The sequence below is a fragment of the Pogona vitticeps genome, chromosome 4, assembly GCF_051106095.1.
Source record: "Pogona vitticeps strain Pit_001003342236 chromosome 4, PviZW2.1, whole genome shotgun sequence".
Taxonomy (NCBI): domain Eukaryota; kingdom Metazoa; phylum Chordata; class Lepidosauria; order Squamata; family Agamidae; genus Pogona; species Pogona vitticeps.
In genome coordinates this window covers 49086521-49113255 of record NC_135786.1, presented here as the reverse complement: position 1 = coordinate 49113255, position 26735 = coordinate 49086521, and the positions used below count along the sequence as shown (strand labels likewise).

The following is a 26735-nucleotide window of genomic DNA, read 5'->3' as shown; positions in this document are numbered from 1 at the left end:
AGCACCAGTCTTAACTACATCAGACTGATTCTCTGTTTTCCAAGCCATCTGTTTCCAGCCTATGGTGGCTGCTTACATCAAACAAGGAGAACACTTATCATCTAAAAAGGGGATGAAGAACATGCATTTGCATCTTATAGTTACAGTGATGATATATGCTAATTTTCATACACAGATATGAAATTAGGAATGGTTTTTATAGTTTGAACAGAATTTCAATGCATCTCACCTGAAGGCATGGACTAGGTGAATGGTGTGCCTGCTGAACCTCATGCTGTCCAGGTGCAGGAGGATGGACAGCTTGAAAGCCCTTGCTCTCCCTCTTAAGAATTCTTGATTTTCAAAACAGATTTGAACTGGACAATCCTTCAAATGGATGGCAGCTTCCAGATAAGGATTGTCTTTTCACAGACCTTCAGATGGAGACCTGTCTTCCCTAGAAGAGGACACAGGGCCACCCATGCCCAACTATGTCTGTGTTTAGAACCTGCCAGGTCTGAAATGCCCATTTTGGTGCAACTACTGTGGATGCTATTCCCCTGTGACAGATAATGTATCAAAGGGACTATGTTTCTTGCACTGTGTCAGATACCATGAATACATCTGGAATGTTTATCTGTGATCAGTCCATAACAAGTGGAATGGGTGTAAAAGGGAAAAGGGGACATAAAAGCAAACTGAGGCACCATATGTGGGAAGAGAGAATTCAAATGGCAGATAGTTTCCCTGCAGCCCTGACTCTCTCACTGTGGCTGTAGCCGGCTCAAATGGCTTGAAAGACAACAGCTACAAACCCCTCCACATTGGCTCAGGTGATCATGTGAACTGCAACTGTTTCAACATATTTGATTTCAAAAAGTAAAATCTCCAATGGTGGAGGAGAAAAACTACAGATGGGTGGGTGGGGGGCTTCCAGACTGATTCAAATTGACTTTTATATCATGCAGCCAATGTGAAATAATGTGAACCAGACCATCCCAATTCCAGAACATTTCCTGTACTATCAAGGTAGCTGAATCAAGAGAGAGGGAGAGCAAAATCATCTGCACCTTTTTGTGATGGAGTTGTTTCTAAAGAACAGAGAACCTGGCACTGCAATGCTGAACTTCTGTGCTACACCCTCCTGGACTTAAATACATTTTCCACTATTCAAATACAATAGTTTAAAGAGAAGTACTCTTCAGAAAAATGCCTTATAGTACTCTCATGAGAGTGTGATGGAGCTTCTGCTGCTTGGGGTTTCAGGTACACACTTATGCCATTCCACATACTTCATGAAAGCCCACCACACTGGTTTATGCCTCATTCTTCATTTAGAAGTAGAATATGGCACAGAGATATTACAGAGGCAGCATGAAACACAAATGGTGGATCCAGATAAAATAATGAAATCAAATGCTTTATTTTAAAAAATTCTGTATGAGGATAAATAGCCTTAAGTTTCCTCTGGTTTGAGGTCAAACTGGACAATACTTTTTAAATGATTTCTTTGGATAGGTGTTCCCCCACCCCACAAATTGTCCAAGTTGTTATAATACCATGATTTTCCTCATCTCTGTATCTTGCATCCATTGTGTAATTGGTCTCTGAAAGGTAAAACAAGCTTAAATTGAAAGCCTGAATGAGGAAAATTTGTTTCAAGAGCAAAAATGTGTTAACCCATACAAAATATATTCCCTTTAGTCTCTCGTTTGACCCATCTGTGTGTGAGAACAATGCTCTAACCACTAAATCTGGGACAAGAATCTGTGTGGATGGGATAAAAAAAACAGAAGTAGAAACAGGACTGAGTCTGTCATTAGGCAGTATGTGCCTATTGCCTTAGATGGCAGATATTTTGGGGGGTGGGATGGGAGCCTCCCGGCTGCTATTGCTTAGATTATCTCTCCACCAGTGTTGAAAGCTACCAGTCAAGCTGTCTTCTGTAAGTGGAATGGGAAAACAGGCCCAGACCCATCTTGTACTTTGTCTCAGGCAACAAAATGTCTTGGGATGGCCCTGAAAGTTGCTGGGCTCAGAGCAGGGTAAGCCCAGGGGATATTGTTACTGACAAACAAGATGGTGTCTCCATCCGTTCCAGATACAAAAGCAGACTGCATTGGCAGACTTTTTTTTTCTTAAATAAATGGGTGAACTTCTGCAACCACACCTGGATGCAGCTGAATAATTTAGAAAACTCAGTGCAAGCCACATGGCACTTATCTCTCTTTCTCTTCCATCACCTTTCTGCCATTTCACAGCACCTATTGCTTGAAGCCACTGCCTTATTTTGCCTAATGGTAGGACTGGCTCTGGCTTAGGCCTGGAAACTAGAGACAAGCACTAGAAGCCTCATGCTTTAACAAGCTGGAAGAGAAAAATGTTTCACTATAAGCCATGCTTTAAAAGGCAGTTCCTCAGAAAACAGATGTTGCAAAGCTGTTCACCCTCAAAGACAGATACTGGAACATCAATAGAAAATGTTTTGTTAACTGTTACTGACCTTGAAAATCTAATTCCTTTACATTAACATTAGGCAAGGATCATTTTTAATCCATTTAGTTGCCATTATGCTAACACAAACAATGTTAGAAACCACACAGCAAGGGAAAATAAGGCAGAATTATACTGTGGTCACCAATATGATCCCAAATTAAACATTTTGTTGTTGGCTGCCTTGAAAGTGCAGTAAGTTTAAGTTGTCTTCTCTAACCAAGCACCCTCCAGATGCACACCAAACTTACAGTCTGACTGGTAGCTTGGGTGGCTGAATGAGTGTAAATGTAATCCCTTTTAAGTAAGGGTTCAGTGGATTGACCTTTTCATTTCACTTCCACAATAGCACATAAATATCACCTACCCAGTGTTTTCCCCCATCATTCCATGTATAAGGAACTCCTGATCAGCAATTGCAATTTGGATCTGAGGCCAGTAGATCTTTCCCAGAATAAGACAGCAAAGCTGTAAAGCACCTGAACACTGACTGACAGGTTTGGTTTCTTAGACTGTTCATCAAGGACAGAGTGCTTGTTATACATTTGTATAGCACCTTAATCTCTTTTAGTGTATTTCACATTTTCAGACTGGTAGAATAAGGAAGGAGAAAACTTTAGCTCCCAAAAACTTGTTTTTGTAAATAAATGGACCAATAAGATTAATCTGGGAATTCTATTATCCCTCTTCAATACACACTCATACTCTCCTGCCTTTTGGGACACAACAGATTCTGAGCCTTGCAGAATTTTTAGATCCAGTGTTGCTAGTTCTGCATTTTGTTCCAACAACGGCCAATCAACCCAAGAAAAAGCCCATAACCAGAACTGGGTTGTGTTTCCTAGCAATTGGTATTGAGAAGCATTCTGCTTCTGGGGATATTATATGGAGGAATATTATCAATATGTAGCACATCTTCACCTGCTTGCCATCCTCGCCAGATACATGATGAGAAAACAAAAGATGTGAATTCTCCTGGAAAGATACTTTTTCTCTTTGTAAATGTGATAACTATTATTCTATAAAAACCGAGTCTCATTTTCCAGGCATAAACAGTAATAAGTTAGTGATGTCTCCGGCTTCAGTATTCATTTGCCTTGCATTCTGGCAATTATGAGCAAGACCCCTTGAACCCAAAAGAAGGCATAATTTACAACTAGGTTAACACTGAATGAACGTATCATTGAAATATGAAGGACAGACGGAAGATAATCAATTTGCTCCTAGCAGTCACATAATACACCGGACTAGAGGCCATAGGGGCAATTTATTTACAATGCTGCCTTAGTGGAAGAGGTTGGACCTGGTAAGTCTTCCAGCACCTAAAGACCTGCAATTTTTATTAGTCCATGTCAAGGATGTGGCAGCCAGGCTGTCAGAAACTAAATGAAGGGTGTTCTTGAGCACAAATGCAGTCACTTGTACCCTGCCAGATTATCACTTATTTTATGGGGTGCGGAGAGCTCCAGGAGAAAAGGAGTGGAAGGTTGCTGTTTCTAAAAAGCAATTCGCTCTGACATGTTTATCTAGGTCATAGTCCTTCTGTTGCCAGTACAGGATGCCTATCGTTTAAAAGTTCTGTACCTTTAAAACACTAAATAGTGGGTGCCATGCTCAAAGCAGGTGGCTGTACATGTGTCAAAGAGCTACAACATGGGTCCTCGTGTTGACTGCGAGTCCCTAGAAATTTAGCAATGTGTATTTCCACTTAAATTGAAGTGGAAGGAGGAGATGCTGTTACCTCTTTGATCTTCAAAGCCGAAATAAAAATAGATCTTTAGCATTCTGCATACAGAGCCCAAAGCATCAATCCTGCACAAATTACCCTATATCTCCCCCTTATGGATTGCTGTTGAAATTAAATTTGAAAGAAGCTGTTCTTCAAGTGTAAGTTACAACTGTATTTGTCCACATTCTCTGGGCGTTGCAGAGGAGGAATCTGCTAGAACGGAGTAATCCTATCACTTTCTATATCAGGAGGCAGCAAACATCTGATGTTAAAAGAGTCTTCGTTGGAGCTGTTGCCCTCTTGCAGCAGTCTTGCTTCTTGCCTTTGCCCAAGTCTGATCATCCTTATGAGTGCCATCTTATCTTTCTCGTCTCTCCATTTTTAACTTTCTCATTTCTTTCCATTCTTGTTTCCTTTCACTTTTCTTCTTGCTCCATTTCCTTACCAATCTCTGTAGTTCTCCTCTCTTTGAAGGAAGGAAGGAAGGAAGGAAGGACATTTTCCTTTATCTTTATCTTTCTGACTCTCTTGCTATCAAAGAGTAGAGGAGAGTAGACAGGACGCCAAATCTGCCAAAGCTGGTGAGGGAACGCCCGCCAAAATTGATGGACCAAAGGCCTCCCTTAAGATTGGCAAAACGGCATAACATGTTAAACAGCCACCCTGACACCTGTCTTGCAACTTCATAGTAGTAATGATTTTTTTGTGCTTTGTAGGATTGGAAGCACCATATAGTGAGCATTACTAAGTAAAATGGTTTGCCAAACACACATAATTAAATTAATCTTCTAAAACAAAACAAATCTTGTGGGGATAAGAAGTGGGGAGTTTGTTTGAGATAAAAAGACTGCAAACTCAGTTTTGGTCCTGAAGGTAAATTCTTGGGCTGAGCTTCATTCTTTCATTCTGAAGCTGCAGACCTAAATAAATCTGCTTCTGACAAAAATTACACAAAAATTGCACTGCAATCGTGCATTCTCCACCCAAGAGACTCCAAATCATTCTAGGGTAATGCTTGTACTAATTAGGTGGTATATTTAGTAAGAAAGTAAATAAATAATGCAGAAAGAGACGCATAGAGCTCACTAGTGGTTTTCAGCAGAACTCTCAAACTGGAATGCAGACTCTTAACCCCCTTGGGGAGGCAGATGCTGTTGCCTCCAGACAGAACACAGATACTTCTGCAGTAAGCTCCTACTGCAGCTGCTATGCTCCCCCTCACCTGTTTTTGCTTTCATTAATCTATGTAGAAATAGCAATATGCTGACAATGGAATTCACAATTGCAGCAAAGATTTCAGACAACTGACTCACAAGGTTAGCTCAAGATATTTTGTTCTTGAGGCAGAGCAGCAAATAGCACTCACCACCCCATTTCAATTTACATAGTTCTCATGACTGGCCAGGTTATTTTGGCACGGGAGGCAGAAAATCCATAAATGCTTCTTCTTGAAACTAAAAGTAAAAATGATAATAAATTAACCAGCTGAGTTGCCTGCCTTTCCGTGATGTAGAAAATTAGCCACTGAGGCAGCTTTTTCACTCTGTCTAATGGTAGGGCTGGTCCTTCTGATTCAAGGAGGCACATGAAATGTACCAATAATCCAGGTACTTTTTTGTAGCATTGTTGCACAGTTTTATTTAGCACTATGAAGTCTGCAAACCAGAAACAGGATGCTGAAAACTGTCTTAAATCATTAGTTCACTTTGTGTTAGCTATAGACTGGTGACAACTCTCCAGGACTTTAGACAGAGGTTGTTCCCAGCCCCACCTGGAGCATGAACCAGGGTCCACATTCTAAACAAATGATCAACCACTAAGTCCTTTTCCAACTACTAACCTGCAAGGTCTGCACTACTATTCAGAGGTCCTGTGAAGCTTAAAATCATGAAGACAGAGGGCGGTACTTTATTGGTCTCTAGTAAATAAAGCACAACACTCTTTATGGTTTGCCTCACAAGACTGTCTCCAGAGGCCAGCAGCTGTAACACAAAGCAGAATGCTCATTAAACGTGTTTGTATCTAGCCATGAAAGGGGTTCTTTCTTTCCTCACAGATAAGCAGCTTAAACCTCCCCCAACCAGTTTTTTAAAAGTTACCCTCACCACCACAGAGGCCAAAAAAGGAAGAATATCAACTGGTGCTACCCATTTAACACGTAGTCTATTTTAACTTGGATACAATGCAACTATTTAGACCAGTCATTCTGTAGGAAAAAGAAAGTGAATGTCATTCCTCCACCCGTTGGTAGTTTCCATGGGCCTTCAGCAAACAATTGAGCAGGAAGTGCAACAGGAGTCCTCCTCCCACTCCGCTGCCAATGCCTATTAGAAACACAAACACAGCCCTTTGTCGCCAAGACCACCATCGTTCCTGGACTGGAGCCACTGTGGTATTCTGTTGCGGGGGCTCATTTTCTAATTTCTGTTCTACCGTCAAGGACTTGTCAAAGTTCATATTTACCAGGTTGCCGGGGATCACACGAAGGCCAAAGTAGATTCTCTTGACAATTTTATAGGTTCTCATAAACTGGACATCACACCTATATGTTCCTGCGTCATATTCCTCAGCAGAAGGAAGCTTAACGACGAAGGTAGGAGTCTTGAAAGGTGCAAAGAGAGCATCATCAGTGGTAATGATACCTCTGGCTAACCTCCATGAATAACTAAAGCTCTGGGTCTCCAGACCAATCTCCTTGAGGGTCAGGCAGCTAAATTCAAAAGGCTTACCAACAAGGATGGTGAAGTGCTGCATTCCACAGATCCAGTTACTCAAGCAGTCCACTTTCCGTTTGGTACAGTGTCTCCTTTGCCCATCTGTTCCAACTTGGCATATCTCTTCTTCCTTGTAACCCAGGCCACAGGTGACGCTACAGCTGGTAGAACTGACTGAAACCCGAGCAACTGCTGCCCTCAGTTCCTTAGGAATAATGGGAGTGGTAGATGTCTCCTCAGCAGCCACTGATAATGGTACCAAGAAAGCAAATGCAAATGTTCCAAGGGTCAAGCTGGTTTCTGCAGTCATCATACCCAGAAAGTCCTCTTAGAATCCATATTGTAGCTTGATTAATTAATCTAAGTGTCATTCTATGAAAATGTCATAAACATTTTTGAAGTTTAAAACAGATCCTTCTTCCAAAGCCAGGTACCAAGATGTGACACGTTCTCAAAATATAAAGGCAATTTGAATGACATACTGCTGTGGAAAAGAAATATATTGAAAACAGTAATTAAGGTACACCCGAATGTGATTGTGCCCCATGTTATGCAATACATAATTAAAGTCTGTAGGTAACATCATGTTAGAGTCAGTGTCTTCCAGACACTGGCTTTTCAAGCACGATCATATAATGTAAAAATATTTCTTAATAAAAATTGGAATAATTTCATAAGTTAATTTAGTCTGGCAGTCTTACCATACTTTCACATTACTGAAATGTTCAACATGAACTGCAGTGCTTCTCTGAACAGGTGAAAACCTTGGTAAAAGCCGAGAGAGCAGCAGAAGTAAGATAGCCGACTACTTGTTGGGTGGGGTGGTGAGATCTATTCTGACTATATTGTTCCATGTTACAAGTTCCCTCAGTTCTGAATACAGTTTCTGGACTAATTTTGGAATTGTACTTTATCAACTTGAATCTTATTAAGTTGTTCCATGTAAAGAGAACTCAGGGAAGGCTAACAGTATTATCCTTTCATTTCCTAGATAAAAATTCAGCAGAACTAGTCTTTTATGAAAATAGCACTGAATCCATGTAACTGGCTCCTTTTATTATTTTGTCTTTTAGATGTCTAGTTGGAACTAGGGAACCAAACACGCCTGAACCAAATGAACACCTTACATTGCCTTCAGTTGAGTCCAAACATTGTCTCCTGTTAGCCACTCTGGCTGCTGGTGGCTCTCCAAGCCCCCCTGCAAAGGCTCTTTCCCAGCTGTACCAGTCAGAACGTGAGGAAATTTTTGGATTACAACTCTCAGTAACCCCACAGCTGACTTGGGAATTTTTGAAGCAGATGTCCAAAAGGTTGTATTTCCAAGATCTGCTACTGAAAACAATGCGATAATAATGAGAAGCCAGCATGGATTTGTCAAGAAGAAATCCTGCAAAACTAATTTTATCTCATTTTTTGAATGGGTAACCTCCCTGGTAGATGGTGGGAATGCTGTAGACATAACATATCTTGACTTCAGCAAGGCCTTTGACAAAGTACCCCATGATATTCTGACTAGGAAGCTAACTAGCTGAGGGCTGGATAAAACAAGTGTCAGGGGAACAGTTTTTCTATTGTACTCAGAGAGTGCTTATCAATGGCTCCTTCTCAAACTTGGAGGAGGTAACAAGTGGGGTGCCCAAGGCTCACTCTTGGTTCCTGTGCTCTTCAACATTTTTATTAATAAGTTTGATGAGGGAGAGCAGGGAATACTCATCAAGCAAGGAAACAGACACTGTTGTAGCTTCTAGATGTATGGTAAAATTAAAAAGAGGTTACTTACCTGTAACTCTGGTTCTTCAAGTGGTCATCTGTGAATTCACACTAATGGGTTAAATCTGCGCCTGCGCAGAGGTCTCCGGAATATTCTAGAGCTAAAAGTTCACTAGGACCGCCTCCCCACAGCCCAACATGGTCCGTCCACCCTATCGGTTACCTCAGTTCCCCAAAGCCGCTGCTGCTCAAAAGGTGAGACAGATGTGACAGACGGAGGAGAGGACAGGCAGGAAGTGTGAATTAACAGATGACCACTCGAAGAAGCTGAGTTACAGGTAAGTAACCTCTCTTTCTTCTTCGTGGTCTCTGTGAATGCATACTAATGGGTGATTAACAAGCTTACCTCAGAGGAGGAGGGATGAAATGGCAGAACAGAAGACAGAACTGCTCGTCCGAAGCCCGCATCCGTCTTCGCGCACACGTCTAGAAGATAAATGAGATGCAAAAGTTGACGACGTTGACCAACTGGCAGCCCTGCAGATATCCGGGATCAGAACACCTTGCAGGAATGCAGTGGAGGTTGCTAAAGCTCTGGTGGAGTGAGCCCTGACACTTCTTTGCAAACCGGTAGGTCAGTCGTATCATTTGAACAATCCATTGGGATATAGTCTCAGGCAATATTTGTGCTCCTCTATGAGGTGGATGAGGAGATATAAATAATCGCTTGGACTTCCAGAAGGAAGCTGTTCTCTCGACATAGAAGGTGAGAGCGTGTCGCACAACCAAGAGGTGGAGCGATTTCTCAACACCAGTCAAAGGACTAGGAAAAAAGGTAGGCAGAATGATTGGCTGACGAACATGGAAATCAGTGGCAACCTTAGGGAGGAAGGAAATATCCAGATACAGTGGTGCCTCACATGACGATGATAATCCATCCCATTGAAATTGCTGTTTAGCGAAATCGTCGTCATGCGAAAACTCTTTCCCAATTGGAATGCATTGAAACCCAGTTTAATGCGTTCCAATGGGGAAAATACCTCCTCGTCCAGCGAAGATCGCCCATAGGGAAGCCATTTTGCAAGCGCCAATCAGCTGTTAAAATGGCTGCACTGCGAAGCATGGGTCTGGAAAACACAGGGCAGCCATTTTGCAAAGCCAAAAAATCGTCGTCTTGTGAACAAATGTTTCGCAAAGCACGGACCTAATTGACATCCAGCGAAAATACTCTATTGGAATGACTGTTTTGCAAATCACTATAGCGGTCGCAAGTCGTTGTTATGCAGATTCTTCGTTTAGCGGGGTCGTTGTCTTGCGAGGTACCACTGTACAAGTTGACTTTATCTGGGTGGAATTGTGGGAATGGAGGATCTACGTGGAGCACTGCAAGCTCTGAAGCTCTCCGGGCAGAGGTGATGGCCACAAGAAACAGGACTTTGAACGAAAGTAGACGGTCTGATGAAGTGGCGAGAGGTTCAAAGGGAGGAAGTGACAGACACCTCAGGACAGTATGTAGGGACCACTGTGGTGTAGGAGAAGACCTAGGAGGGTTGAGGTGGGCAAACCCTCAAAGGAAGCAATTTTAAGGTAGGATGTCTAAAACGTAAAGCAGCATCTGAGTCCTGTGGCTGGTGTGCCCTGATAGTGGACATATAGACCTTAATTGCAGGAAATGATAATTGGCAATCAAAGAGATAGGAAAGGAAGAGCAAAACTGCTCATAGAGTGGTAGGTGTTGTAGGAAGGCTGTTCTTTGAGCAAACGTCAGAAATGCCAACCACTTATAAGAATAAAGTTGATTCGTAGTGGGCTTCCTGGAGTGAGAAAGGATGGTATTCAATGCGGTAGGATTCTCCAGGCCATCAAGTGTAGAGATTATAAATCTGGATGGTAAGTCTGTCTGCATTGTTGTGGTGCCTGGTAAGGGACTTCAGTACCGAAGTGTCAACATCCAAAGTTTCTCCATGAAATTCAGGCCGGTACGGAGAGGACGAAGCCGAAGATGAATCAGACAGGTAGTAATATGGGTATGCATCTGAGGATTGAAGAAATGCTCCATGCCTGGCTACCAGAACCGATGATGATGGTATGGATCCAGTGGCACATTGAAGAACTCCGAAGGCTTGAAAAGGGTAATGTTTGGGCCAATGACTTTGAGCCCTTGAGCCTGACGATACCCGCAGCCCTAAATGACATGGAGGCTGGTGAATAACAGTATTGGAACGGCCAGTACAATCGGTATGGTGGAGTTTTACTCTCTTCTTTTTGATGGTAACTGGATCAGCGACATGCAGTGATCCAGACTCGCACCCCAATAGTTAGCCAGCCAAGGATTTGGGGCTTGAAATGGCTGAAGACTGCAAAGCTGGTACCTCAGCCAAGGTATCTGCCCAAGATGGAGATCCAGCGAGAAGAGATGAAGGGAACTGTTCCGAAGCTGGTGGAATAGACTTCCTGTTGGTATCAATCTCAATGGTAGGGTGACTCTGTACCGAGGAGAGCTGTACCAACAGTTGCTCATCCAGACACGGCTTTTTCAATTTCTTCAGCTTTGTTGTGGAGGACTTCGGTATAGGTTTGGAAGTTGCCGTGGAATGAGTCATGGAGCCAGACAACTTGGATTCGGAGGGTTTAGATTTCTTTGGAGATTGAAGTGGAGCCAAAGGAGCTGGTAACTGCGGAGTTTGAGAACTGTCCATTTTAGCTTGAGGACAAGGGATTGCTCCCACCGAAAGGATCTGAGCCTTTGCTGACAGAATTTTATGGCTTGTTTGGTGAAATTTTCACAGATTGGGCAAATGGATGACTGATGCGCTTCCCCTAGACAGAACAGGCAGGCGTTGTGTCCGTCAGAGATTGGAATTTTGTTCATGCAGGAGGTGCACTTTTTGAAAGGGCCCGTTGTGGCCACAAAAAGGGCAGGAAATGGTAACAGGAGAATAGGGAGGGAAGGGGGGGATAACTATTAGGTAAATAAAATTAAACAAAATTAAAAGGTACGAACGATTAGTAAAGATGTTCAGCGAGGAAATAATTAATGAAGAACAATTTATCTCTTTCCAGAAAGAACCAATTTGACCATAGTGAAGCTCTAGAGATGAGACCAGTGCAGCAGCAAAAAGGAAGTGAGGTAACCGCTAGGACAGGCAGACCACGTGGGCTGCAGGGGAGCGTGCGTGTGGTCCTAGCGAACTTTTAGCTCTAGAATATTTTGGAGATCTCTGCGCAGGGGCAGGTTTAACCGATTAGTGTGCATTCACAGAGACCACGAAGTAGTATTGGGTAACTAACATGATATAACCCCTGATTTTACACCTCCCATCTCAGCAAAAAGGGCTTCAAAACAACATCTCATACCACAGAAAAAGAAAGCCACTATGGTGTGGTGGGTTGAGTTATGGAATAAGTCTAGAGAGACCACAGTCCAAATCCACACTCAGGCATGAAGTTTATTGGGTAATAATACCTCACTGGATTGTTGTGAGGATAAAAATGAGAAGGAGGCCATGTACCCAGTCTTCAGCATTCTACAGAAAACCTAGTATATAAACACTATGGTAACAGTACCAGGGGACACAAGACAGATGTGATACTTACACAATACTAACTTCCACATTATCTTTTTGGATCTGAAGTACTTTCAAATAACATGGAATTAGAAAAGTGAGTCAGTGATGTGACAGTGTAGAGGGGGAAAGACCATGTAAATCAGAAAATGTATATTCTCCCAGCTAAGCATCTTCCATTAAGATGGATTTCTTAGTCTGTTCTTTTCTCCACAGCATTCAATTCTGGAAGCTTCCTTCACTGACTCATTGTTATAAACTTGTGAGGTCACAAACCAAGTTCTCCAATGTAACCGTGATGATACAAATCAGCCTCTATAATTCAGTAGTCATCCTAAAAGTCAAACCAATGCATTCTTACCAGTGTATGGAAACAGACGAGATCCATCTATGGTAAAAGTCAGGTTTATGCCTATCAGAAAGCTCTTATTAAGAAGATAGCTAGATAGGAACCCTGCTGATTTGTCCCTCAGAATCTAGGGGGCTAAAAATAAACTTATCAGACACACCATTCCAACCGTCATAGAGTGCCATTTTGTGTGCATTGCGACACATTGATAGACACACACTGATCTGCACTTCCAGAGAAAAGAAAGATGGAGAAAGTTTAAGAAACAAAACATACCCTTTTATTTACAAACACAGAAACTAACATCACAGGAGTACTTTACAAAAACTAACAAGTAATCATTACGCCAGGTTTGTGCAAGCTACAAAATATCAAAACAATTCTGAGATCTGAAAGAACGGAAAGCACAGACATTGAGGCCAAGAAGTGTACAGGACAAGATAGGAATTCTTAACACCTTTTTGTAGTACAGTAGGTAACCCAAGCACTGCTTCATTCTTTGGATGGACTGGCAGCCTGTAGATGGCAGGATTATACACAGAAAGGTTGCATGGAAGCTCTGGTGGTCATCATGGTACACGTAAACCATATTACAGAATATAATACAATGGGCAAATAGTAAATTACATTGCATTAGAGGAAGGAGGTCAGAGAACAACTTGTAAGCAAAATCACTAAACAAAAAAACAACAAAAAACAGCTTAAAATATATTTGCTTATTCTGAAATACACTCTGTGAGCACAAGGCTAAGAGAATCTCCTGAAGGATCTTAAAATGATGTACTAGAAAAAACATATTTTAAATCTCTTGTGCTTAAAGATTAATTGGACTTTGGTTTAAACAACTAGGCTTGCAGGAAGTCAAATGCAAAATGCAAGTTTTTCTAAAGAGGCCCAGAATCAAAGCTCAAAGCCTTTTGTTGCAGGTGCACTTATAACCACAGAGGAGATTTTTCATACATTTCTGTTCATCCTGGGGGTGGAATGTTTGGGGAACAAACATCTCTGAGCTATATATGACACATGGAACCACAACGGGAAGTGTCAGATTCCTACGCAAACATCTGCTCCTCTCTTTCCCTGTCTTGTTCCTGCAATCAGCAACCATTTCCCGTAACCCCCTTCATAACACTCTAATCTTCTGGAGTCATCTGAGTTCTAAGTATCTACTCCAAACCTGTAAAAAGTAATTCAACCTGGAAGGCAAACTTCCACAGCTCTGCAAGGCGACCCTAAGCATTAACAGAATACCTATGAACCCACTACAAACCAGTATGGCTAATACAGAGAAAATAACGATGCTCCAAATAGCAATAATGCAATGAAATCTACAGCAGCATAATAGGTATTTAGCATTTACCCCTTTCAGAACTGTATGTAATAGAAATTAGCATAAAACCTCAGCTTAGTGGCAAAGGGATCTTCCTGTCTTGTCCTATGATAAGACTCTCTACCTTAGGGAGGTCTAAGCTGACCAAGAAGCAGAAAGTAATTTATGTCCATCACATTCTGTAAAAATCTTCTTTCCTGAGAGTCCACATTTTCATTCATTATTGGCAAGAAGAAAGGAACAAAGAGACAAGATTTTTTTCCTGTTCCATAATTCAGCATCTTTTTAAAAAATGGTCCATGTGTCCACAGGCAGCTGGGTCTCTGGTTCTGACTGTATTAACTTAAAGTCAGTCCATTATCTGACTCAATCTTTTGTCCTTACTCCATATTATTGTTTCAATGTAGGAAATAAGGGTAGATAGGGAAGGGAAGGATATACTCATAAGAGCTCTGAGATTCCGCCACCTGCTAAAAGAACAAAATAAAAGAGAAAAACAAGAACAAATTTCAAACACACATGGCAGTGTTTTCAACAGAATTCAGAGATTCGCAGTATCAGAAGCTGCTGGTTACAAAAGCATTCATAACTGATACAAAAACATTAGAAGGAAGCTTTTCTCTACCATGTGCTTATTTAGCTTTTAAAGATCTCTATTTCAAAAGCAAAGAATGGCAAAATTGGGTTAGAAGCCTGAGAATCCAATAATCTTCTCTTGGTCTAGGTTTCCCCAACTTACCTGGCTTACATTAATTCAGAGAGGGTGAGTGTTAGCAATCAAGCACTCCTGGTGCCCTCTCTGTAAGAATGTAGAAGGGATGACTGAGATTCAAGTTACGTGTCAATCTTAGGTACAAAGAGTGTTTGGTACAGAATGTTTGGCAAGGGGAAAGCAGAGTATGCAGTCTTTCCTATGTCCACATTTTCCAGGATGTGATCAACAATTTAAAATGTGGTTTTTGTAAAATGAAGCCTTGTACTTTTCTCTCAACCATGATCACTGTCTACACATTAAAAGGCAGTTTTGTCTGATAATTTCTTGAATTTCAAAATAAACAAAAATCGTATCAGGAGGTATATCTCATTCCCTGCCGGATAATGTTGAATTCGGAGTGCCACCTGTTTTTGACTCATTTGAGTGGTGTTGTGAATAGACAAAGCTGCAGCTCTAGAGCGCAAGTTTATATGCTGTTCATGATCGAGAGAGCAAGCCTGTATGTTATTCAATAAAAACTTTGGAACCAAAAAGTGGATTCTGAGAGACTTATGTCGGCATTCCTAAACACGGTAACTAGAAAGCTTTCCACAAAGGCCAAGAGAACTTGAACCAACCTTGCAGTTACTGAAACCAACAGCTATAACTAGTTCTCTGGTCTGTAGTTTCTCAGTCCACTTCATATGATCATAAAATGGACACCAGTGGATAACATATTACTGTTTCCCCGAAAATTAGACCTAACCTGAAAATAAGTCTTAGTATGATTTTTTCAGGATGCTCATAATATAAGCCCTACCCAAAAAATAATCCCCAGTTAAGTCAAAACCTGCCTTCCACCATTGTGCAGCAACCAGAAAAAGATGGCATGACTGTATTTGAATAAATGTAAATTGTTGTAGATGAAAAAAATATAACATCCCCTGAAAGTAAGCCCTAATGAGTTTTTTGGAGCAAAAATTAATGTAAGACCCTGTCTTATTTTCGGGGAAACACGGTAGTACCAACACATATATGTGTGGATTTCTCAAGTGACCACCAATAAATGCCACCACTTGAAATACATTTTCCAGACAATGATCCATAAGCAAACAATGCATTTTGCTAGAAAGCTCAGAGCCCTTATTGATGGCTAAACTCTATAATAAAGTCAACCACCTAGCAGTGTGGACTTCAAAGATGTTGAACAAGTGAACAAGTATGTTCAACATGCAATATTAAAATGAGGAACTGCTTACTGTCCAATTTTTTTAATCACATCCTTTCCAGACTTTAAAAAAGACATCTGTACTAAAATGTGATATGATCACACAACAGTAATATGAATGTGTTTCACAAGATGTTTGTGTGCAGCAAATTCAGCATTTTAGCATCTTAAAAACATATGGTGTCTGTTGTGAAAACAAGAGCATCTTAAGCACCCTTAGGGAATAATCAAGAATAGTTTTGATCTTTATTATGAAATGAAGCACAGGCGTACTATATTAATGGGTCATGCCTTGAGTAGATCAACTTTCTGGATAGATTGCATGTAGCCAATAGTCTAAAACATCAGTTCAAGTACAAACTGAAATCAGGAGTAAGGATTCTGTCAGGAGAAAGCTCTCCTAGCACAACAGCTGCTACCACCTTTTATCTTCCCTCAGGACAGGTTTCTAGCCCTACATGAGGAACTGCTTGCATGGCTCCTGTCCCATAAAATGTCATAGGTGCACATATTATAAGTAGTAAGTTTTTGCCAGTTTGCTATAATCAGTTCAAATTTAAGTAGTTTTGTACTGCCAAAAATACTTATATAAAAGCAAACAAAAATAAATTTACCCTCTTATATATCACCAACACACTTTATTATTACAGAAAATGTGTACCATGGTGCCACTTAATTTCTTTCTCATGTTTACACAACACTAAGTCTACTAATGTGGTTTCTGTTTTATATGATGTTGTGTAAGTTACAGCATTTTGTTGACAAGCTAAACAAAAGTAAGAAAAAGCTATCAGGAAAACAACAAAGCAAAGAAATTTCTTCCTCGGAAAGACATCACATTTCTTTATCACATTTTTAAAAGCAAAGATCCAGTGCATTTATTAATATGATAAAAGCAACGTAACAGGAGCAGAGCAGGAAGGACAACGAGCAAGCTGGGTAACACTGGACCAGCAGTGAGGGAAAGAAAGGGTTAAAACAAATCTCAATTCTAAAAATCATGAAAATTCAAAGCAGTAGCCACTGAACTTCAAGGACATACAAAATTTTGTGTATATATCACACCAGAAGCCTATTGCATCCAGCAACTCTCATATAAAAGTTTCCTAAGATCCCTGCAATATAAATGTAGCTCACTACAAGCGTCATCCACTCCTGTTTGGAAATCTTACCTATATAAGCAAAGTGAGTGAGAAGTATCCCAAGAATGGAGACTTAACAGGTTCCTGGACACTGATGATCCTCACTAATGGAAATCAAGGCTGCTCCTACCAACACAGCCCCACTCCAACTGCACAATAGCACCCTGCATTCTGTTTCTTGCTCAGATTAGTCAGTGACATAATTGTTTATCTGCAGATACCGCAATTTAGCGGCCAACTACGGGCCCAACACATGAACATCTCATTGTTCCTTCATATTGTAGGCAATGAAATTTAAGGACAATCACCCAACTGTCAGATAATTACTCTTTCCTCTCTATTATTGGGAGGTGGGGAGCAATATAAAATATTCATATTACCAAAAAAAGTGTTTGCCCCCAAATTGCTCCCCAGCACTTTCGCTTCTACCTTTGACTCCAATTAGCATTCTTGACTTAAAAAAACTGGGCTAATGGTATAAGCTGCAAAGAGAACCAACAACTTCTCTCTTCCTAATGTAACATTACCTATGAAAAAAGGTTTATTTTTTTCTTCACTTGCAGTGCCTACAGGTAACACCTCTTACTGAAGTTTGTAAAACTGTGGATTTCAATTATGTCATATTCTGTAAAGCAAAATTTTGTCCATCCTTGAAAGCAGAGCAGCTAAACACTTAGCAAGCAAATGTCACTGGGGAGCTAAAGTGCTAAGACTATGCCATGTCTGTAAGAAGCAAGGTCACCAAGCAAGCAGACGCTCACACTGGGTCCTTACCTGGCAAAGGCTGTCCCAGCTCCGCCTGCACTTTACCCTTCGCTGCTCCTTCCAGAGGTAAAGAACCTCTGTCCCCTTTGTAGAGTTTCGGTTTAAATGGAGAATCTTTCTCTTTACCTTTTGATCCTTTCGGTCTGCCTGCTTGCTTCTTCTTGGATTTACCATCTCCCTTCACACCCAGCAATGGATGGACCTCTGTGAGGGAAGAGGCACATGCCAAAAAAAGAAGGTGCATAGATTTCAATTTACATTAAAACCGAACCATAATCTGTCACATTTGTAGCTCTGTGAACCTCTTGCCATCACATAGAAAAGGGGGAATATATCTCAGTCATTTCCAGAAGCAAGAAGACACAGTTTTCTGAGCCACAGAAGAACAGTTGGATAAGCCTGGAATTACAATGATTCACTAGCAATATGTTTTACAGAAATGTTAAAATAAACACAGGGAGCTACTCAGACGGGGCAGCTGCTAGCCCAAGTGCTTTAGAAAATATGGGTAACACCACAGTACTTAAACTAATTTAATATATTTCCATCAAGCAATCGTAAACTGAACCAATTCTTCCCCACTGAGGAGTGCAACAACATGAGTATTCGAAACATCTGGGGAAAGCAGTGCCATTGTTAACACTAAATGTGCAAGGTCGTGAGAACCTAAACTCTGGGACTTTATTTGGTCAAGATCCTGTCTGACATGAAGGATTGCTTTTGTTATTCCCTACTCTCTGTGTATACTCTAATGTTACATATTTCATGACTCAACATAGTCTTACAATCTATAGGTTCATATTAGCATTGCAGCAACATTTTTGGAGAGCTATCCTCTTTAGACTTGTTGCTATGTGCCAAAGAACTGGCAGAATCTACACGGAATCTACATGGACAATGCCTTTAGTGGAACAAGCAACTTCTCAGCCACCACAAAATTGGGAAAGCTAGTACAGTGGTGCCTCGTAAGATGAACGCCTCGTGGGACAAAAAACCCGCAAGACGAATGGTTTTTGTGACCACTGTGGTGCCTCGCAAGATGTCTTCTTCTATGGCTGTGCTTCGCAAAACTATTTGTTTCCACAAGACCGATGTCTCGCAAGATGAAAATAATTCATTCGTCTTCCGAGGTTCCTATAGGAAAACCACTTTTCGCAATACGAAAATTTCAGCGCTACTCTTGGAACAAATTACTTTCGTCTTGAGAGACACTGCTGTACAAACAACAGAGAACTGGCAGCAATCAATTTTTGTGTGACTGCAACAAATACACTGCACTATGAACTTGTTCCATCATCTCTCACAAGACATCGTTTTAACTATATATCTATGCCCTATAGCAGCAGTTCCCAACCTTAAGCTCCCAGGTATTCTTAGACTACAACTAAATCCTGGCTAGTGCAGATAGTGGTGAAGGCTTCTGGGAGTTTTAGTTCAAGAACACCTTGGGTCCAAGTTTGGGAAGTATGGAGAAAGCCAGCAAAAGGGTGTGTGTGGCTAGGGAAGCATGGCCACCAAGTTAAAACACAGAGATGTAACCAGAAATCATACCTTTTAGGAACAGCTTTTCTGGTAATGATACACATTTCAAAGTATTTGAGGTTAGTGTGTTTAAAGCACCACACACAGAGCTGACTTTTTCTCTTCCCATGCTCAATAAACACAAAAGACAGCTGGTTTCCACCTTGGAGTCAGATTAGCCCAAGTACCCAGTTCAAAAGCTTCTTTTGAAACACCCTCTTTGGCCAGGATTTCCTAGGAAATACACAACCAAGCTGGGAGCTTGAGTCCAGAGTCAAACAAAATGAGTATTTCCAGGTGAACAAGAGACAGAACGTAGAGGAAGGTTATGGAACCTGATGTAAGTCTAGGGCCACTACTTAGTGGCTGATAGGAACCTTAGATAATGAAATAACCACATTTCTTAATCCTTAATGCCTGTTCCTAAAAGCTATGCTTGTCTGAGAGCCCTTAACTGTAATTTTTATAATTTGTAAGCCTTCCAAGCCTTTTTATTAATGTTTGGCCTTTTCTTTAAATAAAGTCTAATTCTTGCAGAGCTATCTTTTGGTTACCTGATCCAGAAAGCCAAGCCACTCTCCCATGTTACTAGCGCAGTTTGTCTTTATATAACATGTATAAAATGCACACACAAAGAGAAGGTTGGTGGCAGCTTTTACTGGGATTTAAGTAAGAGATTTTGCTCTGGGATAGAAAGGGACCACTGGGTTTACCTTCTCCTCAGCACATAAATATGGCCTAGATCCCAGCAAAAATCCTTGACAGTAACCACTGCCCTACAGTAATAGAGACACTAAAGGTAAAGGTTCCCCTTGACATTTAGTCCAGTTGTGTCCAACTCTAGGGTGCAGTGCTCATCCCCGTTTCCAAGCCGCAGAGCCAGTGTTTGTCTGAAGACAGTTTCCGTGGTCACGTGGCCAGCGCAACTAGACACAGAATGCTGTTACCTTCCCACTGAGGTGGTACCTATTTATCTACTTGCATTTTTACATGCTTTTGAACTGCTAGGTTGGCAGGGGACAGCAGACCTAGTCAATTGCTAACAAAAGCAACGTGGCATTTGCAAATGGCCTGAAACAATGCATTTCCTATTCATAACTGTAAAGGAGAGTGTGTGAACCTGCGTGTAGGTTGTCCAGCATAACTGTTCTACTTATTGCACATTATAGAAAATGCGGTCTGTATTTGGGGTTAAACAAATTCCTACTTAGAAGTGTTTTTTCTGCAGCAATTTTGTTATTCGAAGCATCCTGAATCCATAAGTTACATTAACAATAATAATAATAATAATAAACCTTTATTGGCATACAGCAGAAGGAGCCGCAAAATAAATACAGTAAAATACGCATACAGGGTTCGTTGCCTGCGAGTGGGGTGCAGAGAAAAACAGCGTTAAGCCCCTCATTTTAGAGAGGGCATGTTGCGACGTCTCTGAATAATGGCGTGAACATATCGAGCAGTTGATACAGTAACTTCCTTGTTAGTACCATTCAAGAGGTATTGGGTTTTCTTTAGGTCATCCCATCGCGTGTGGGAGGGGGGAAAGACCGACTGGTGGAGCAGGCGGATATCCATGTACAAAATGCAATGAAACAGCATATGATGCAGAGATTCGGTTTTTCCCTGGCCACATGGACAGGTTCTCAGGTCTGTAGGTAGGCCCAGATATCTGCCCTGCACTAGATTTGATGGAACTATGTTGCATCTGGCGAGAGTAAATGCCCAACGCTCTAGTGGCTGTTCAAGGAAATATAGGTAGCTTGGGCTGCGTCCGAGAGTGAGTGAGAGGTGAAGATGGAGTGGAGAGCAGACTTTTTGTGCCGCACTAAACAAAGTTTGCCCTTCGATGTCCAAGACCCTGTTTTTGATGGTTGGAAACACCTTGGAGGGGGGTATAAGGCCCAGAAGGTCGGGAGATAGCCCTAGAGTCTTAACTTTCTTTGTGAATAGGGCCAAGCCATTGGGAAGCAGGCTATCAGCTAGCAACGCTTGCAATAGGGTGTCCTTGGGAGAGAAAAAACAAATTTTGACCCAGTATTTGAGAAATCTGAGCCAGGCCTTAGTCTCAATTCTGTGTTGGCCACCTTCAAGACACAGAGCTGCGTATGGAACACAGTGAGGGAGGCCAAAGATTTTGTATAAAAATACAGATTGTACTCTCTCCACAGAGCTGTGTAGTGAGGACAACCAAATAGGGACGCCGTATAGTAGCTGAGCAACTGATTTCGCATTAAAGATCTGTAAAGCAGCGGGAATAAAGCCATGGCCCCAGGTGTGGTGAAATCGTAGGATGGCTTGGGCTGAGAGTTTGGCTGTCTTGATTGCTGCCCGTTGGTGAGTTAACCAGGAGTGTCGGTGATGGAAAGTAATGCCCAGATACTTAAACTCTCTGACCTGCTGAATGGGATTCCCATGGAATGACCATACGAAGGGTTTCCACGCTTTGCCAAAGACCACAATTTTGGTTTTCTCGAAGTTAAGTTGGAGGTTATTGTGTGACAGGTATTCAAGGCAGCAGGTAATTAGTCTCTTTAAGCCCACTCTTGAGCGTGAGAGGAGAACCATGTCGTCCGCGTACAGAAGAATTGGTATCGAAAGGTGGCCAATTTTGGGGCTGTGACCGTTGACAGTGTGTAAGAGAGGGGCGAGATCATTGATAAACAGGTTGAACAGGGTTGGAGCCAGGACGCAGCCTTGCTTCACTCCTCTATTGGCAGGAATTGGGTTGGAAAGGGCCCCCTTAGACGAGATTTTAATGCGGCAGGTGGAACCCGCGTGCAGTTTTTGGATTAGAAAAAGTAGCCTTCTGTCGATACCCAACCTGGCAAGCTTGAGCCATAAAATGTCTCTGTCGATTGAATCAAAGGCCCCTTTGAGATCTAAAAAGGCTGCGTAAAGGCGAGTGTTTGGCTGTGAGGCGTATTTAGAAATCATGTGGGACAGGATCAGGCAGTGGTCTAGAGTTGACTTTCCCTCCTTGAAGCCCGCTTGCTCTAGGCCCATGATGTCTTGATCATGAAGCCAGTCTTGCAGTTTGTAAAGTAGGTGACTGGCATACATCTTCCCTATAATGTCAAGGAGGCTTATGGGTCTGTAATTAGCTGGAGTTTTCCTGTCTCCCTTCTTTAGGATCGGAATTATTATTGCCTGTGTCCATGACTTGGGCATCGTGCCAGATTCATTAATAGCGGTAAATAGGACAGCAAGTACCGGGGCCCACCAGTCCGTATATGCCTTTATCAGTTCCGGAGGAAGGGCATCGGGGCCAGGGGCCTTACCATTTCTGAGTTGGCCTATGAGTTTTGTTGTTTGGCTGGTTGTGATTGGGGCCCACTCTGGAAGGTCTCGAGGTGGAGGCGCAGCTGATGGAGTTGTTGGCTTACAGCTGTCGTGAAAGATGGCCAGGAAATGATGTTCCCACGTCTCGGTTGGTATATAAGGGAGATCAGGTGATGACTGCTTGAAGATGAAAGAACCGGAAACCACTTCCCAGAATTTTTTGTTGTTACCAGAATGGAGCGCCTCGGCTAGTTGGGACCAACGGGCCATTGCCGAGCGGTGATGGAGATTCTTAATGGCTGAACTAAGGAGAGTTTTCAGCTCGAAGTAAAGGGAAGGGGGCTTGGAAGCCTTGGAGGATCTGTAGTTGTTGTAGATCTTTCTCAGGTGCTGCTTCAGGGCAATGGAGACCTTGTCTAGCCTGTAACAGGGGGCTGAGGCCTGTTTTGACGGGGATTGGGGGAAGGGTCGCCCCAGGTTAGCTGTTATAGTATCTGTTAGGTTCTCAAAACCTTGGATATAGTCCTCGGGCTTCGATGACGATAGCCAGTTAAGAGAACTATACGGAGATATACCTGGCTTGGTTATTTTTTCAAAGAGTTGTTTGGCTCTGAGGTTCCAGTGAATTCTGAGCAGAGTCGGTGAGTGCTCCGAGGGAGCCAAGTTCATCGGGGGTATCGGGTCTATATAGGGGGCAAGGCTGCATGATAAAGGAAGATGGTCACTGGCTAGCGGCTCGCCCACCCGGAAATCGGCCACGTATGGTAACAAGGGGATGGGGATCAGGATGTAATCTATTGTACTGGAACCACGGGGGTATATAAACGTGAATTCACCCTCAATGTCTGCCTCAGTAAGACCGTTTAGCCATATTAAGCCTCTGAGCAGGCACAGTTGTGCCAGGTAGGTCCCCGCATCGTTGATTTGATGGTCTTTGGATAGCCTCCCTGAAACGTAGGGATACAGGGGGGAAGTGTCGCTAAATGTCTCCGACACGCGATTGAAGATGGTCTCACCCTGACCTACCCTGGCGTTAAAGTCGCCTGCCAGCAACAGCGGGGTCCCAGGGAACCGGAGCTCGAGGTTATCAAGAGCAGAGCTCAGGGATTCCCATTGGTTGAGCCTGTGAGACTTAGAGGGAGCTGGAGGCATGTAAACATTGGCTACTAGAAGCTCGTGGTTCCTGGTTTTCAATTTTATGGCCTGGATTTTGCAAATGCCGTCGACAGAAAGAATGGCGTTGGAAGCTATTGTGTCGACTACTAGTATTGCTAAACCCCCGGATGGCCGTCCCTTTGTCGTGGGCCTTTGAGCTGGTAGGGAATATGAAACATATCTGGCTAGGGATATAGGGTGAGCAGTCCACGTTTCTTGTAGCAGTATGGTGCTGAAGCCTCGAAGAAGATCACAAAAGTCAGGATCCTGCTTTTTGCCATGCCAGCCCGCCACGTTCCAGGAGATCAGACTTAGGTAAGCCGATGGAGCAGAGGGGAGTGGGTTGACCGAATGTCAGTTTGAAGGCGACAATATGTCGGGTGGCATTGAGTCCGGAAGTGAGCTTACAGCATAGGAGTCAGCCCCGGCTCGGATGTCCGCGTCCAGACTAGCCGAGGGTTCTGGCAGAACCGGCGAAGCTCCAGGACAAACACTGGAGTTCTCTGAGGTGTGAATGTCCGCAGTCACCAAAACTAGTTTAGACGGAAAACGCTGGGTTGGAAGTGAAGTTGAAAGAGCTTTAATCTGGCTGGGCTCTTGGACATTGGGCGTTTGGAGGAAATTGGTGAGTTGAAGTGTGTTGCTGTTGACCCTTCCTTCGGGACTGGGCTGACCCACACAAAGGCTCTGGGCTGCTCTCTTGTGTTGAGCTCCGGTAGGCGAAGGGGCAATTGGCAAGGTACATTCTGCCCGTGTAGAGGTGGATGGGGGCGGTTCAATCTGGAAGCTTCCTTCAAGTGAGGGGGATCTACCCTTGTAGGCTTTTGGCCAGGTGGTGGCCCCAGTGGAAAGCGGTGGAATCGAAGTGTTTGTCCCTCGAAAGAATGGAGGATCTCCAGAGGGGCTATTAGGATCGGAGGGATCTACTAGGGTCTTCAATTCCTGCCTTAGTGCCTCAACCTTCCTGAGCACCGAGTATTGATTTTCCCGTGACAAGTCATTAAACCCATGAATGGCCTCGAAAGGCACGGACTCGCTGTCTATATCTATATCAAGTTGCAGTAGGAGTTCTCCTTGGGCGGGACCATTGATGATGCTAACATCAGGCCGTGTGTGGGGTGAAGTGGACAAAGACTCTGTCAGAGGGCACGTGTCGGTGAGCGTACAGGTGGAGGGCTCCGGAGCTGGCATGATCGTGGGGTTCATCATGGGCGGCGTCTCCCTCGATTCGTCTTTTTTTGAATTAATGCCGGGAGATCCTATTTGCCCCGACGCTTCGGCAGGAGGGCTGGCTACAAGTGCCGATGGCAATAGCTCTGATGTTATGGTTAGGTCAACAGTCTTCGGGTGCTCGCTGGCAGTCGGTTGTTTGGCTGGGGAGCATGAAGCCCTTGGGCCAGGGAGTAAATTTCCCGGTGCATCAGCTGTAGAATTGGGGACCAAAAGATCAAGAGGTGAGGTGTTACTCGGGTCTTTTCTTTTTGCCCTTCCTTTGCCTTTATTTTTGTCCTGGGTGTTGCTTACGCTGGAACAAGACGTGGATATACTCGGACAGGGCTTGTAATGCAAGGTTTTTAGCTTAGCTAAGGAGCATTCAATGTTATTAGTTGCTGCTGTCAGTTCAAGTAGAAAGGATGAGACAATGTGAGGTTTTTCTCAGCGGAAATCACGGAATTAGCAGAGTATATGGCGGTTCAGGCAGTCCAGCAATAAATCACACGCAGTCCGGCAGCATTTCCTTCAGCATAGTATATTTACATCAGTATATACAGCAGTCTGGCAGCATGGCAGGCAGATGTGATCTTCAAGCAGGTGAAGATATTACTAACTGTACAGCTCTACATATATACATTCAGACAACCAATCACATTACACATTACCTCATTGCATTACATCATCTCTAGGTTGCATCAGCTCGGGTTACATCATCCTTGCTGAGTCACCCTGACTCAGTTTCAACACACCTGACAGTTATGGCTTCTCATTACAGCACTTTATTCTGGTCAGGCCTATAATTTTCCTTGACAAACAAAATGGTGTGGAGCATGAGGAAGATCAACTACTTAAAGAAGCTTTTTGTTCCCTCCTCAGACAACTGCCCACACAGAAGTAAAGGATCACAAAGGCACAAAAGAAGAACAAATAAGTCAATGCTTAGAAATGGGTTTCCTCTTTAGGAAGGAAGGTTTTTTTTCCTGAGGTAGAAGAGTACAGTTGTGCTTGATAACACGATAAAGTATGGCAATTGATAAAATGAAGTGAACCATTATTCCCCAAAATTTTTGCCCAAAATATTGAAGAATTAGGATATCTATTTTTTTCCAAATTGTTGATTGTTAAAGAGATGTGGGATAGTGCAGGCATAAAAGTGACAGCAACTCCCACTTACCATCATTGGGAACTCCCTGCAGTTCTATGTTGGTAGTTTTGGGTTTCTTCTTTGGGGGCTGAGGTCCATCAGACATAGACTGCCTCTTCTTCTCAGAGCCAATACCCTCGTCAGGAATTGCAGTCTGGACTGCGTCAGGAGGAGGTCCGTAAGGGTTTTCCTCTGGGTCTTCCACTTCAGGAGCAATAGGCAAGTACAATAAAGCTTTGGAGTCTTCCAATTCTTCGTCGCTGTCAAGTAAACAACATTTTGCTTCAACTAACAATGCACAGATAACATTGCAATATAGTTTTCCCCATCTCTTCTTCTGTTTGAACACCATCCACTCTACAGCAGGCTTTCTCAAAATGGTGAAGTCCAGATTTGCTCAAGGGCAATTCCCATTATCCCATGATGATTAGATAGACCTAGATAGCAGTAGGTTGGGGAAGGCTGCTTTATGGAATAATTTAACATGCTATGAACTCAATAACCAAGGTTTGATGCTGACTATACATTCATCAGGGTGCCAAAGCTACACTTGATTTTTCCTCAGCAATATACAACTTTGCTAAAATGTGCCACATCCACATGTAATCCACGAACTGCCCCACAAAAGTCAGGCACAAAATAAAAAAGAAGTACAGTGGTGCCTCGCATAACGAGCGTACCGTTTAACAACGAATCCGCATAGTAATCTATTTTTTGGGATC

General features: G+C 42.7%; 2 protein-coding genes across 6 annotated transcripts in view; both read right to left on the bottom strand.

Annotated features, from left to right (window-relative positions):
• Positions 1-6301: 6301 nt before the first annotated feature.
• On the bottom strand, positions 6302-9099 carry TMEM81 (transmembrane protein 81). Its single transcript, XM_020798122.3, has one exon. It carries the CDS (start codon positions 7226-7228, stop codon positions 6431-6433), a length of 798 nt encoding a protein of 265 aa, XP_020653781.1. The 5' UTR covers positions 7229-9099; the 3' UTR covers positions 6302-6430.
• Positions 9100-12797: 3698 nt separating this feature from the next.
• RBBP5 (RB binding protein 5, histone lysine methyltransferase complex subunit) overlaps positions 12798-26735 on the bottom strand; it is a 33845-nt gene continuing 19907 nt past the window's right edge. For 2 of the 5 annotated variants that reach the window (XM_020797259.3, XM_020797279.3), the window contains exons 12-14: positions 26044-26273; positions 17709-17903; positions 12798-14340 (exon numbers count right to left, since the gene is read on the bottom strand). In XM_020797259.3, coding sequence (XP_020652918.1) covers positions 14312-14340; positions 17709-17903; positions 26044-26273 — 454 coding nt within the window. In that variant the 3' untranslated portion in view covers positions 12798-14311. The remainder of the gene's footprint in view (positions 14341-17708; positions 17904-26043; positions 26274-26735) is intronic. The other 3 variants (XM_020797269.3, XM_020797289.3, XM_020797299.3) reach the window with 3 other exon arrangements.